Consider the following 13,311-nt stretch of genomic DNA (forward strand, 5'->3'; position numbering starts at 1 on the left):
TGGGGATAATGAACTTGTTTGGATGCTTGCCAAGATGCAAAAAGCAAAAAATGTCACTCTTAAAGCTTGGGTCTGGGTCTATGATTGCCAAACTGTTTTTCAACAATGAAACCATAGTCCCGCACAGATTCAAAGTAATATAATACAGATTCAAGATCTCAAAAGGAGGAATTTCAAAAAACTTTCTACCACTATAGATTATTACCTATTTGAGAATTTCACATAAAATAAGTCATTATAGCCGGCACCGCGGCTCACTAGGCTATTCCTCCGCCTTGCGGCGCCGGCACACCGGGTTCTAGTCTCGGTCGGGCCGCCGGATTCTGTCCCGGTTGCCCCTCTTCCAGGCCAGCTCTCTGCTGTGGCCAGGGAGTGCAGTGGAGGATGGCCCAAGTGCTTGGGCCCTGCACCCGCATGGGAGATCAGGAGAAGCACCTGGCTCCTGCCATCGGATCAGTGCGGTGCGCTGGCCGCAGCGTGCCAGTCGCGGCAGCCATTGGAGGGTGAACCAACGGCAAAAGGAAGACCTTTCTCTCTGTCTCTCTCTCTGTCACTGTACACTCTGCTTGTCAAAAAAAAAAAAAGTCAGTATTATTTTTTAGTCTTGCTTTGTTCACTCAGCATTTTTTGACATTTATCTATTCTGTTCTTGTATGAGGAGCTCATTCCTTTTCATTCTTGAGCAGTATTCTACTATACTATTCTAATCAAATGTTTTGGTTTGATCACCTGTAGATGAATCTTTGAATTGTTTACAATATTTTGGCTGTTTATGAATAAAACTGTAATGAATATTAATATGAGTATGCCTTTTGGGGAAAATGTTTAACTTCTACTAGATAAACATGTAATACTAGAATTGTTGGGCATTGAGGCTGGTGTTGTGGTGCAGCAGGTTAAACCACAGCCAGCATCCAGTATCAGTGTGCTGATTTCAGTCCTGGCTGCTCTGCTTGCAAACCAACTTCACGCTAATGCACCTAGGAAATGAGCCAAAGGTGACTAAAGTACTGGGGCTCCTAACAACCATGTGGTAGAAACAGATGGAGTTCCTGGCTCCTGGCTTCAACGTAGCCAAGTTCTGACTCTTGTGGTCATTTGGGGAGTGAACCAACTGATGGAAGCACTTTGTCTTTCTCTCTCTCCATCCCCTTCTCCCTTTCCCCCATGCCACCACTGTGACTTTCAAATACATAAGTACATCTTTAAGTACTAAAATAATATTTTTTTAAAAAGTGTTGGGCATAGAATAAACCTATAATTAATTTTATATAGGCACTGTTAAAATGTGTCCCAAAATGGTTATGTTACATTCCCATCAGCAATGAATGAGAATTCTGGTTGCTCTACATCTCCAGGCTATTAATATTATCATGTTTTTAATTTTTTAAATTTACTTCAGAGGCAGAGATACAGAGAGAAATCTTATCCACTCCTCATTACCAACTATGCATACAACAGCCATGAATGAAAGCAAGTAATGCTGGGAGCCAGGAACTCAGTCTCCCACTTATTGGCAGGAACCCAACTACTATTGAATGACCTTGGCAAATTATAATTATGTTATAAAATCAACAGAGCATGGATCTCTTTCTAGACTTTCTGTTCTATTCCACTGATCAGTATGTTTCTTCCTATGCCAATATTACACAGTTTTGATTAGGAAGCATCTTCGTAAGAATGTTAAATCCTGAACAACCCTTTATTAAAATGATTTCCTCTATGTAATGTTACATGCCATTTCTCCTGATCCAGTATCCACAGAACTCATTCCTGTATTGCTCTTCTGGATCCTGCTGATATATATTAGCCAGTTCCCATGGCTCTTTTGACCAGTGATCCAAAGATCTGGATCATTAATCCGATTCTTCTCATAATAACTACAGTTCAGCCTACCTTGGGTCATTCTGAGAATTGATGCAAGTTATTTGTCCACATGCAATGAGGAGAAGTTAGAAGAGATCGTTGGGGGCTGGCACTGTGGCATAGCAGGTAAAGCCGCCACCTGCAGTGCCAGCATCCCATATGGGGCACCAGTTTGAGACCCGACTGCTCCACTTCCAATCCAGCTCTCTGCTATGTCCTGGGAAAGCAGAAGATTGCCCAAGCCTTTGGACCCCTGCACCCGCATGGGAGACCTAGAGGAAGCTCCTGGCTCCTATCTTTGGATCAGCACAGCTCCGGCCATTGCAGTCAATTGGGGAGTAAACCAGTGGATGGAAGACCTCTCTCTCTCTCTCCTTCTCTATGTAACACTGACTTTCAAAGTAAAAAAAAATACGAAGAGATCTTTGATAGGATAAGCATATCCGTGATGAAGTATGGTCTCCAGAAGAGGAAAGTCTGTTCTCTTCTAGAAAGGAGTAAGGAGTGAATTCTTCTTGCATACAGCATTCATGAGAATCTTCAAATTCAAGTTTCTGATCTCATCCACTCAAGTGTCCCCCTCAAAATTCTCAAGGTAACACATCATCCCTAACAGGGCCTCTTATTTTTAACACAAGAGACATACAAGCACTCTAAATTTAGTAATCTTTATAATTATTCGTATTTTTTGCAAATCTTGAATATTAACTTCAGCATAGTCTTCCCTCCAGCTCTAGGGTGAGGTTCTCTTTTGTGGGGAGCAGCTCGGACTAGACTGGGTTGCTGGAATTAAGACTTGTTCTATGCATCTGCTCTCCCACAGTATGGCGCTGGGAGAGAAGAAAACAGCTTCTGCACAGCTGCCTCCAGTTCAGCCAATAAACAGCAGGACCCGCTCCTGATTGGAGGAGAGCAGCGTACTCGGCATGTGGGCAGCCGAGTTGGGATTGGCGGAGGAGGACTATAAAGGAGGAGAGAGATGGCATGCACCAGGAACATCTAAGGGGAACATCTAAGGGGAACACCTGTGCAGCCCCCGAGAGAGCTGGCCGGCGGTGTGCCGCTCCCCTGCGGAAGTGGGGAATGTGGCCAGGGGGAACCGCCCTTCCACGGAGGTGGAAGGGACAGTAGCCAACCCGGGAAGAACCAGCAGCAAACCCGGGGAGGGCCGAGCAGATGAAAGAACAGCGCAGGGTCCTGTGTCGTTCCTCCACGTAGACGGGGAGCGACACTCTTTAACCACTGCCATAGAGTTCTTATGACTTCCACACCATGCCCCAGACAAACACCTATTTGATCTTGAACCTCTTTATCAGTTACTTTTTTCTTTTCTGGTTAACTAATTTTGTAATTCTCATATTTCCAATTCAAGTACTAAAGTCCTTATACCAGCCAGGGTACCACTTCTATCTGTATCTTATTTTAATATACCACAAAAGAGAATCTTATTTTTATAATGCTACAGTACAACAAAATCTACTTGTTGGAACTATCAGTCCTTATTGCTGTCTGACAAGTAACTGATCTAATAACAGAACCTTGCTTCTGTGGGTTTGCTCTTTTTATTTACTTTTTAAAGATTTTATTTATTTTTTTTTGAAAGTCAGAGTTACACAAAGAAGGAGAGGCAGAGAGAGAGAGGTCTTCCATCTACTGGTTCATTCCCCATTTGACTGCAATGGCTGGAGCTGTGCCAATCTGAAGCCAGGATCCAGGAGCTTCTTCCAGGTCTCCCACGCAGGTGCAGGGGCTCAAGGACTTGGGCCATCTTCTACTGATTTCCCAGGCCATAGCTGAGAGCTGGATTGGAAGTGGAGCAGCTGGGACTTGAACCAGTGCCCATATGGGATGCTGGCACTGGAGGCGGTGGCTTTTACCTGCTATGCCACAGCGCTGGCCCCTTATTTTTTTACATATTTATTTATTTGAAAGAGAGAGAGAGAGAGAGAGAAAGAGAGAGATCTTCCATCTGCTAGTTCACTCCACAAATGGCTGTAAGGACTGTGGCTGGGCCAGGCTGAAGTCAGAAGGTAGGAGCTTCTTCTGGGTCTCCCACATAGGTAGCAGGAACCCAAAATATCATCAACTGCTTTTCCCAGGCCATTATCAAGGAGCTGGATCAGAAGTGTAGCAACCAAGACACAAACTATTGCCCACATGGGATGCTGGAGTCGCAGGCGGTAGCTTGACCCACTATGCCACAATGCTGGCCCAAGGGCTTGCTTTTTAAAAACATTTATCTACTTACTTGAAAAGCAGAGTTACAGAGAGCATGTAAAAGGAAGAGAGACAGAGACAGAGATACAGAGACAGAGAGATTGATTTTCCATCCACGGGTTTACTCCTCAAATGGCTGCAATGGCCAAGGTTGGGCCACAAGGAAGCCAGGAGCCTGGAACTCCATCCAGGTCTCCCACTTGAATGGCAGAGCATAAATGCTTGGGTAATATTCCACTGCTTTCCCAGGCACATTATCAGGGAGCTCTATCAGAATCAAAGTGTCCAAGACTCAAACAGGCACTCTGAAATTGGAAGCCGCCATTGCAGGTGGCAGCTTAACCCACTGCTTCATGAAGCTGGTCCCAATGGTTGCATTTTAAGGAGCTCTTCTGCACTAACAGAAACAGATAGTGATCCAGAGATTTGAGTAATTTATTTGGGAAATAATCCCAAGGTTTCAGTACATGGTGAAGGAGTGGGAAACTGAAACAATAAAGGGATAAAAGTTAAGCGTACACTAGTCAGTGGGTGACCACGTGAGCTCCTAGGACACAAGTCTGTGGAAATCGAGACAGTGCCAATCAATCATGTCAGAATTATTCCACGAGGATTGGAGAAGCTGTGATATTTATTCAAGAAACTTCTCTGGTTGAGAATTCCTTCCAGATGTTAATCTCTCTTGTTTCCATTCCAATTCTTTCTTTATAGCAAAGTAAATTCCATATTTAAGTATGAAAGCTGAAACCAACATAATCCTAAGGTGGTAGAACATATTATTTCAAAGTAATCTCAAGTAGAAATACAAAACTTAAAAAAAAAAGAATATTGAGTTAATGAATTTAACCATTATCAATTTCAAATTCTTGAAAATTTGTTTACTTGAGAGACAGAGGAGAGCTTCCATTCCCAGATGCTCACAATGGCCAGGGTGGCTGAAGCCAGGAGTGGGGAACTCAATCCAGTCCTCCAGAGTGAGTGGCAAGAACCCAACTACTTGAGCCATCACCGCTGACTCCCAGGACTTACATTAGCAGAGAGCTGGAATCAGGAGCCAGAGCCACATATTGAATCCAGGCATTACAGTGTGAGACATAGGCATCTTCACTGGCTTAACAGCTAAGCCAAACACATAGCCCTCAAATATTTTATACAGTAAGTAATTTCAGAAATGAATAAATTGGAACAGGTATTTTTTTCTCAATATGCACAGATACACTTAAAATTTATGAATCTTGATCTTGCTGAAAGTGCTTTGCCAGAACCTGAGCAGTTTCTATGATGTTGGAAATGGCAAGACTATAGGAACTATATGAAGAGTGCAGTGACTTGAAGATGGATGTAATGCCCGGAGAGGGTGACTTTCTGTGTGTTGAGGTTGGAAGTGGGATCCGGAGCCATTCCTGAGTCCCTCCTGCCACAGGACCTCACTCAGCTCCAAAGGAAGGCCTGATGGAGGAGGAGGCGTGGCCTAGCCAAGGCATCACTAGCCAGGAAAGGCAGCCTTGCTAACTGGTGCAACCCTGGGAAGCAGCCTGCCCATGTCACCGGCCCACACTTCCAAAGCTAGGACAAGGGAGGAACTGGATGACCAGGAGGATGACCACAGCTGTACAGAAGAGGAGCAGCTGAGTGGTGTGGTACGCTATATAGTATCAACGGCCCTGGAAGAAACTAACACGATGTTTCTGAGAACCTCCGGAGCCAGAAAAGCAGCCCTGGACGGCGGATTTCAGATGCATTATGAGAAGACCCCGTTTGATCAGTTAGCCTTCATTGAAGAGCTTTTTTCACTTGTGGTTGTCAGTCATCTGACCGAAAAACTCGGTTGCAACGAGATTATTAGCTGAATGCTGATGGAAGAGGAGGAAACTACTTGAGGTGGGGCCCAACATTTCACCTGCTTTGGGGTTTGTTACAAATAGGTTCTGAGCCAGTGAAAACCTTGATCTTCAGGAAAATAACTTTGTTTTTCAGAACAGAAGACCAAGGGACACTGCACAGTTATGAAAAAGGAAAAGAATAATAAAGGAAAAAGGAGCTAGGACGGTTGAAGTCCATTTTCAAGAATGCCCTGAAATACCCATGGCTTGTGACTTTGTGTACTATGAAGATTATTTTCCTTGCATTGAAAAAGATGTTTTTCATATTTGTTTGGCTGAAAAGATGGTTTTGCAAGAGTAATCCATGACCAAGACAAACTGCCATTATAAGAGCCCACTGATAATTATATAAGAAAAATGTCTCCAAGATCATTTGGACTGAAAGCCTGTTGAGAAAACTTTGAAAGTTACAAACAATTATTTTTGCCATGGTTATCAAAGGCTAACTTTTCAGTTGTAAGTTGAGTATTCTTCATTATCCAAAAGGATGAACGAACTCAAAAAGAAATCATATTTATCCCACATGCTATATATTAAGATGTGTTTCCAAGAGCATCTGAAATTATGTTTGTAGATTCAACTTGATTGTAAAGCTACTGTGATCTATAATTCAATAAAATCCATTGTTTTGGTTGTTTTTAAAAGTCAAAAGTTATTGCCGGCGCCGCGGCTCACTAGGCTAATCCTCCGCCTTGCGGCACCAGCACGCCGGATTCTGTCCCGGTTGCCCCTCTTCCAGGCCAGCTCTCTGCTGTGGCCAGGGAGTGCAGTGGAGGATGGCCCAAGTACTTGGGCCCTGCACCCCATGGGAGACCAGGATAAGTACCTGGCTCCTGCCATCGATCAGCGCGGTGCCCCGGCTGCAGCGCGCTGTCCGTGGCAGCCATTGGAGGGTGAACCAACGGCAAAAGGAAGACCTTTCTCTCTGTCTCTCTCTCTCTCACTGTCCACTCTGCCTGTCAAACAAAAACAAAACAAAACAAACAAAAAAACAAAAAGTCAAAAGTTATGATAACCATTAAGAAATTTATAATGTAGACATTAAAATGTACATCAGAGTATAAAGAAAAGAAATTCCTCGCACCCTCATACACTAGAGAAATTTTGTTTAACTTGTTTTGTTTTCTGTTTAACTCGACAGGGAAAGGCTACTTGGACTTTTCATTTTAAGAACTGTTACTGAGGTCTTGGAGCCTCCTCCACCCTAGGGCCCAGGCTTGAGGGATGTGCCCTGCTCAGGAGGAGGCAGATAAGATGGTATCTGTGGGCATTGTATGGGCCAGTGTGCTGGCAGAGATTCCTTACAAGCTGTTACTTCAGTTTCTTATATGCTGCACCACTAGTTGAAGTGACTCTATGCAAAGACAGAGAAGGAGAGCCAAAGTCTTCTGGATGTGTCTGCTTTAAACACCCAGGAACTGTGTTAAGATCAAGTCACATAGCTACAGGAATGAAGAAATGATGCGCAGAGCTTCCTTTCCCATGCAGTTTTTCCCAACTGATAATGCTGCAGCACCTCCAGACCCTTTTTCTTTCCAAAGATGCAATGGCATGTACATAATCCAGTAGCTAAAGGATGCAAGTTGGCAAAGCATAATGGAAAATGATATAAAAAATGTCACTTGAGGGGCAAGTGTTTGGCTTAGCAGTTAAAACATTGCTTGGGAAACCTGCATGCCATATCCAAGTACCTGGGTTTGAGTCATGCCTATATTCCAAATTCCAGTATTCTGCTACTGTGCATGCTGGGAGGCAGCAGATGATTATAGCTCAAGGTCCCTTCCACCAGCAGATGAGAGTTCTCTTGCTCACTGTCTCTCTCTCGCGCTCTCTCCCCCTGTCTCTCTCAAATAATTTTATTTAAAAAAGTCATTTGAATCAGTTAACAGAATTGCATTCCAAAGTAATCTGAATAATTCAAAGAGAACCTGAATAGATCTGTGTTTTCAAGAGATGGGGTTTCCACGAACACTGAGACTAGACAGAGGAAAAAACAAATTGGGAACAAAAATATCAGCAAAGTGTACCAGGTATGAACAGTAGAATTTTAGATAAACATTTTAGATATTCAGAGATACATTTTAAGAACTCAAAGAGTTTTAATGATGTCCCCAAAATGGGAAAGTATTATTTGTATTTTTCCTAATTTAGTACTCCATTCAATTTCATTCCAATATTTTTTGTCTACATATTAAACACCACTGCAAGTATTGAGGATACAACAGTATCTTTCCCTCACAGAGTGCATATTTAGGTAATCAAAGCAAATACTCCAAAAGGATCTTCAAACTACCAGGTGAAGGCAAAAGTTAGAAAATAAACTGGGGCAGGCCCATTGCTGAGGTATAGCGGGTGAAGCCGCCTATAATGCTGGAATCCCATATGGATGCCAGTTTGAGTCCCAGCTGCTCCATTTCTGATCCAGCTCTCTGCCATGGCCTGGGAGAGCAGTGGAGGTGGCCCAAGTCCTTGGGTCCTGCACCCATGTGGGGGATCCGGAAGAAGCTCCTGGCTCCTGGCTTTGGATTGGCCCAGCTCTGGCCATTGCAGCCATTTGGGGAGTGAACCAGGGGTTGGAAGATTTCTCTCTCTCTGTCTTTGCCTCTGCCTCTCTGTAACTCTGCTTTTCAAATAAATAAGTAAATCTTTAAAAAGAAAGAAAATAGACTTGGCTAGGAAGCACATAGGGAAACAAGGTCAGGAGTTTTATTTTTATCAAACAAGAAGCAACTGGCTTATAATTTTTTTTCAACTTTTATTTAATTTAAATTTTATTGAATATAAATTTCCAAAGTACAACTTTTGAATTATAGCGGCTTCCCCCCCCCATAGCCTCCTCCCACCCACAACCATCCCATCTCCCACTCCCTCTCCCATCCCATTCACATCAAGATTCATTTTCAATTATCTGTATATACAGAAGATCAACTTAGTATATACTAAGTAAATATTTCAACAGACTGCACCCACACAGACACACAAAGTATACAGTACTGTTTCAGTGGTAGTTTTAGCGTTAATTCGCATAGTACACCACATTAAGGACAGAGATCCTACATGGGGAGTAAGTGCACAGTGACTCCTGTTGTTGATTTAACAATTGACACTCTTATTTATGACATCAGTAATCACCCGAGGCTCTTGTCATGAGCTGCCAAGGCTATGGAAACCTTTTGAGTTTGCCAACTCCAATCTTATTTAGACAAGGCCATAGTCAAAGTGGAAGTTCTCTCCTCTCTTCAGGGACAGGTATCTGCTTCTTTGATGGCCCATTCTTTCCGCTGGGATCTCACTCACAGAGATCTTTCATTTAGGTCATTTTTTTTTTTTTGCCAGACTGTCTTGGCTTTCCATGCCTGCGAAACTCTCATGGGCTTTTTAGCCAGATCTGAATGCCTTAAGGGCTGATTCTGAGGCCACAACTGGCTTACAGTTAACAATAATTCATTTCATTCTCTGTTGACAAGAGTTGGGTAGGGTCATCATTATTATCATAACCCTTTCCAGATTTTGAAGCAAAATGTCAAAACATTTTACTTAATTTTCCTAAAGTATTAAATGGCAGTAGAAACATAAGACTTATCCCTGGACACTATGATGTCTGTCTACTGATTTTCTGTGAATCATACACTCAAGAAACACAAAAACAGGGTGGGCATTTGATGCTTCAGTTAAAATGTCTCTTGGGATACTTGCATCCCATATCAGAATGTCTTGGTTGGAGTCACAGCTCCCCTTCAGCTAATGCACACCCTCGGAAGCAGTAGATAATGGCTCAAATGATTGGGTCCTCTTATTCATGTGGGTGACCCAGTTGGGGTTGTGGGCTCTTGGTGTGTTTCTGTCGCTCTGTGTGTGTGTGTTTGTGTGTGCATGTCTCCTCATTTCAAATAAATTTAAAACAACTTAGTTTAAAAAAAACATCAAAAGGACAAAATTTTGTGCCTTAATTTATAGAGTTTTATTTGTTGCTTAAAACAATGAACAATAGGCACAGACATGCTAGGAATTATCTGTACTTGCTGACACTGACAGAAGAAAAGAACCCTGCATCTCTCTGTAAAATCGTCAGAAATATACTCAGTTTTGTGTATGTGATAACATTTCTACTACCAAGAGACTAAAAATCATGTGTGGAATCTTAAATTAGAGACATTTTCTCAGCCTGATGAGCAAGCCATCTTGAGTCAAAAAGGTTTCTGAAAATACAGAAAAAGTCCAGCAGCCAGAAAAACAACGGAAACAGACAGAGAAATAATCACTAATAGTGGCAGGAAAGCTCTTCTTTCTGAGGCTGCTGGACCACTGTCAACACTACCTCCATAGCCTCTGTGCAGGCAGTTGGGAGGAGACCACCCACGGCCACAGTGGCAGTGATGTTTGTTATTGCAGATCCCCTTCTTATTGCAGGCCTCAGGAAGGCAGATCTGTGACAAGACAGACAGATTGACGCATTTCCTGTGGATGCATATCTTGCCAGTTCCACAGACAGTGCCATCTTTCACTTCACCAATGTCAGGTTTGCCCAGTTCAAAACGATGCTGGATACTCCAGCAGGTGACACCATTGATGTGAGTGAGCTGCAGAGCAGAAGTATCTTGCAGATGAGGGATGTCGTCCACATTTTCACAATGAACTCTCCCACAAAAGATGTCAGAAGTATTACATTTTAGGTATGCTGTGCCATTTGTACCACAGTGTCCAAAACGGCTTCCTTGGGTGTTGATTTCTTTATAGCAATTCTGAGAGGCACTCTTTGCACCTTTACCAAAAATCTCCCTGCATTGTTGGTCATGGTTATTGCATCTCTTTTCATAGCAGTAAGCGCTCTTACCACAAGGGATACCATTTTGCACATATGTATCTTCTGGGCACTGATGTGACATACCATTGCACCACTCTGGAAGATCACATTCATTGACCTGTTGCCTACACACTTTCCCTGATGGCATGAACTTGCAGTCTTTACAACAAAGCCCAAAAGCACAAGCAGCCCCAGGCCTCAGGGTACAGTTCAACAGACAACAGGGATCTTGTTCACACTGTTGTAAGGATCCACAATCACAATCCTCTTCTCCTTCAACCATGCCATTCCCACAACGCTTTAGTATAAAGACTTTCTCTAGTCTTGGAATACCGTGTAGACAAGATCCCTGTTGTGAAGTGGTATTCATAAAATCAGCGTAACTGCAATTCGTGAATCTATCTGCTGGCACTTTGAAAGTACTCATGACACAACCACTTTCCCCACAAAAACAGAATTTCTCATCATGCCGCATACCCAAAATATGCCCTAGCTCATGGGCCACAGTGTTCGCAAAATAAGACAAGGTGTCGCCTTGAAAATTACAGACTCCACAATCAAGAGGAGGACGACATATTCCTGCAACATAGGCTAGACCAAGTACACTTATAAGTGAATTTTTTATGAAAATATGTGCAGCGTCATGCTGTGTCTTGGAAAGTCTGATTTGTTTCCACTGAGAGAAATCTTCTAGAATTTGGTTTATGTTTCTCATTGGGAAGGCATTTCTTTGATTCCAAACTTCAATTCCAATCAATATCACACAAGTATTCAATTTTTGATACATGAAATCCACTACATTGACAACAAGAAGTATATCCTCTTGCACCTTGGAGATGTTGCTTTGGGAGTAGGTGAAGAAATCATGATCTGCCACCACAAATAGCTCCAGAAACAATGTGTGAGTCCACCAGTTGCCAGCAGAATTTTGTTTCAGAGGTGAGTTTTTAGCCTTTTCAAATTCCAAGCGTTGGTATGCTGTGTCCTCCTCTGTCAACCCACATTTCATGTATTGGGATTGTGTCTCATCACTGCCTACCTGATACACCAGGTGTTCAAATGTGGTGGAGTACACAATAGGTTCAATTTCATAAGTGAGGTCATTCACCCGCAGTATTCCTCGAAAACCTCCAGAACAGATGCTGAGGGCAACCAGAGACTCGGGGGCCCCCTCCACGTAACCATGATAGTAACAGTCATCAGGGACAAAGGGATGATCCTCCTGGAGGCCATGCTGCTCTGTGTAGGTGAACACAGGGAGGTGTGTGGAAACCAACAGCCTCTTGACCCTCATGTGGACAATGTGCCTCTGGCCCCCAATCCGCAGGCGGTAGGAGAGCCATCCTGGAGCCTTTGCACCTCTACCCCTGCTGGTCACCTTCAAGGGGATCACTACTTCTGGGGAGCTGAGGCGTTGGGAGGGCCCAGCCTGGAAGAAGCTAAAAGAGGACAGAGGTACCCCAAGCCAGAAGAGCAGGAAAGGGACTCTTATGAATGCTCCAGCCTCCACCACCATCATGATGGAACCATCTGTCGAGCAGAAGAGGTCAGAGTGTGAGCCACTGCTGGTCCAGCTCCTCCCTCTGAGCTGCGCACGGTGCAGGGCTGACTTCTACAGAAATGTGTCCTGGCAGAGGTGGGCCATCAGAGTTGCAGTGCTGAAAATGAAAATAAAAAGGGTAGGATGGTGGCAGGATTGGGTAAGGAAGTTGGGAAAAAGAAAGAATGGTATAGCAAAAAATTCACTGATGAATCAAGAAAATGGGTTTTATTTGCTTTCTATAAATGAAGTGAGGAGTTAGGGAGGTATATATGACAATATTGGCCATGTTGAGCATTGTTGAGATTGAAATATGGTTACTCAGAAAATAATCTGAGTCTTATAGGCAATATGAAAACACCCATTAAAAAACTGTTAAATAAAAATGAAGAGGGGCTGGCAATTGAGGTGTAGCGGGTTAAGCTGCAGCCTGCAATGGCAGTATCTCATATAGGGGCAAGTTTGTGTCCAAGATGCTCTACTTCCAATCCAGCCAAGACAAGCAGAGAGAGCTGATTCTCAGTGGCTGCAAGACTCCAGATCTAGGCCTTGTCTGCTGAGGTTATACTAGGATCAGAGGCCTTCCCAGCTTTGGAAGCTCCCATGTTCTGTCACTGTGGCCAAAATGGACCCTTTCCAAGAGGAGTCTTCTCAGTTAACTCCATCCACCCCTCTGGCCTCATCTGAAGAAATCACTTTCTGGGCTCAGTGAGTTAAGCTGCCACCTCTGATGCCAGCACTCCATAACAGAATACAGTTGGAGTTCCAACTGCTGCTTGCTAATGAGCCTGGGAGGCAGCCAAAGATGGCTCAAGCACCCGGGCCCTGCCCCCAGTGTCAGAGACTTGGATGGAGTTCAGGGCTCCTGGTTTCAGCCTGGCTAAGCCCTAGCCCTTGCAGCCATTTTGGGAGTGAACCAGCAGATAGAAGACCTCTCTCTCCCTGTGTTTTTCAAATAAATAAATAAATCTATTTTGAAAAATGAAGACTTAAGAATAGCG

At 43.5% G+C, this 13,311-nt stretch overlaps 1 protein-coding gene and 1 pseudogene across 1 annotated transcript; one reads left to right on the forward strand and one right to left on the reverse strand.

Annotated features, from left to right (window-relative positions):
• The first annotated feature begins 5,364 nt into the window (after positions 1-5,364).
• LOC149120088 (EP300-interacting inhibitor of differentiation 1-like) lies at positions 5,365-5,933 on the forward strand (annotated as a pseudogene).
• A 2,901-nt stretch (positions 5,934-8,834) lies between these two features.
• On the reverse strand, positions 8,835-12,422 carry LOC100344015 (disintegrin and metalloproteinase domain-containing protein 21). Its single transcript, XM_017337709.4, has one exon. It carries the CDS (start codon positions 12,287-12,289, stop codon positions 10,154-10,156), a length of 2,136 nt encoding a protein of 711 aa, XP_017193198.2. The 5' UTR covers positions 12,290-12,422; the 3' UTR covers positions 8,835-10,153.
• Between the last annotated feature and the right edge of the window lie 889 nt (positions 12,423-13,311).

This window comes from Oryctolagus cuniculus, chromosome 20, assembly GCF_051225735.1.
Source record: "Oryctolagus cuniculus isolate XC-2025 breed Fujian yellow rabbit chromosome 20, ASM5122573v1, whole genome shotgun sequence".
In the NCBI taxonomy this organism is placed as follows: Eukaryota; Metazoa; Chordata; class Mammalia; order Lagomorpha; family Leporidae; genus Oryctolagus; species Oryctolagus cuniculus.

What these genes read in the sequence shown, in the direction of transcription:
- LOC100344015 (XM_017337709.4), bottom strand. Translation starts at nt 12,289, where the DNA reads ATGATGGTGGTGGAGGCTGGAGCATTCATAAGAGTCCCTTTCCTGCTC.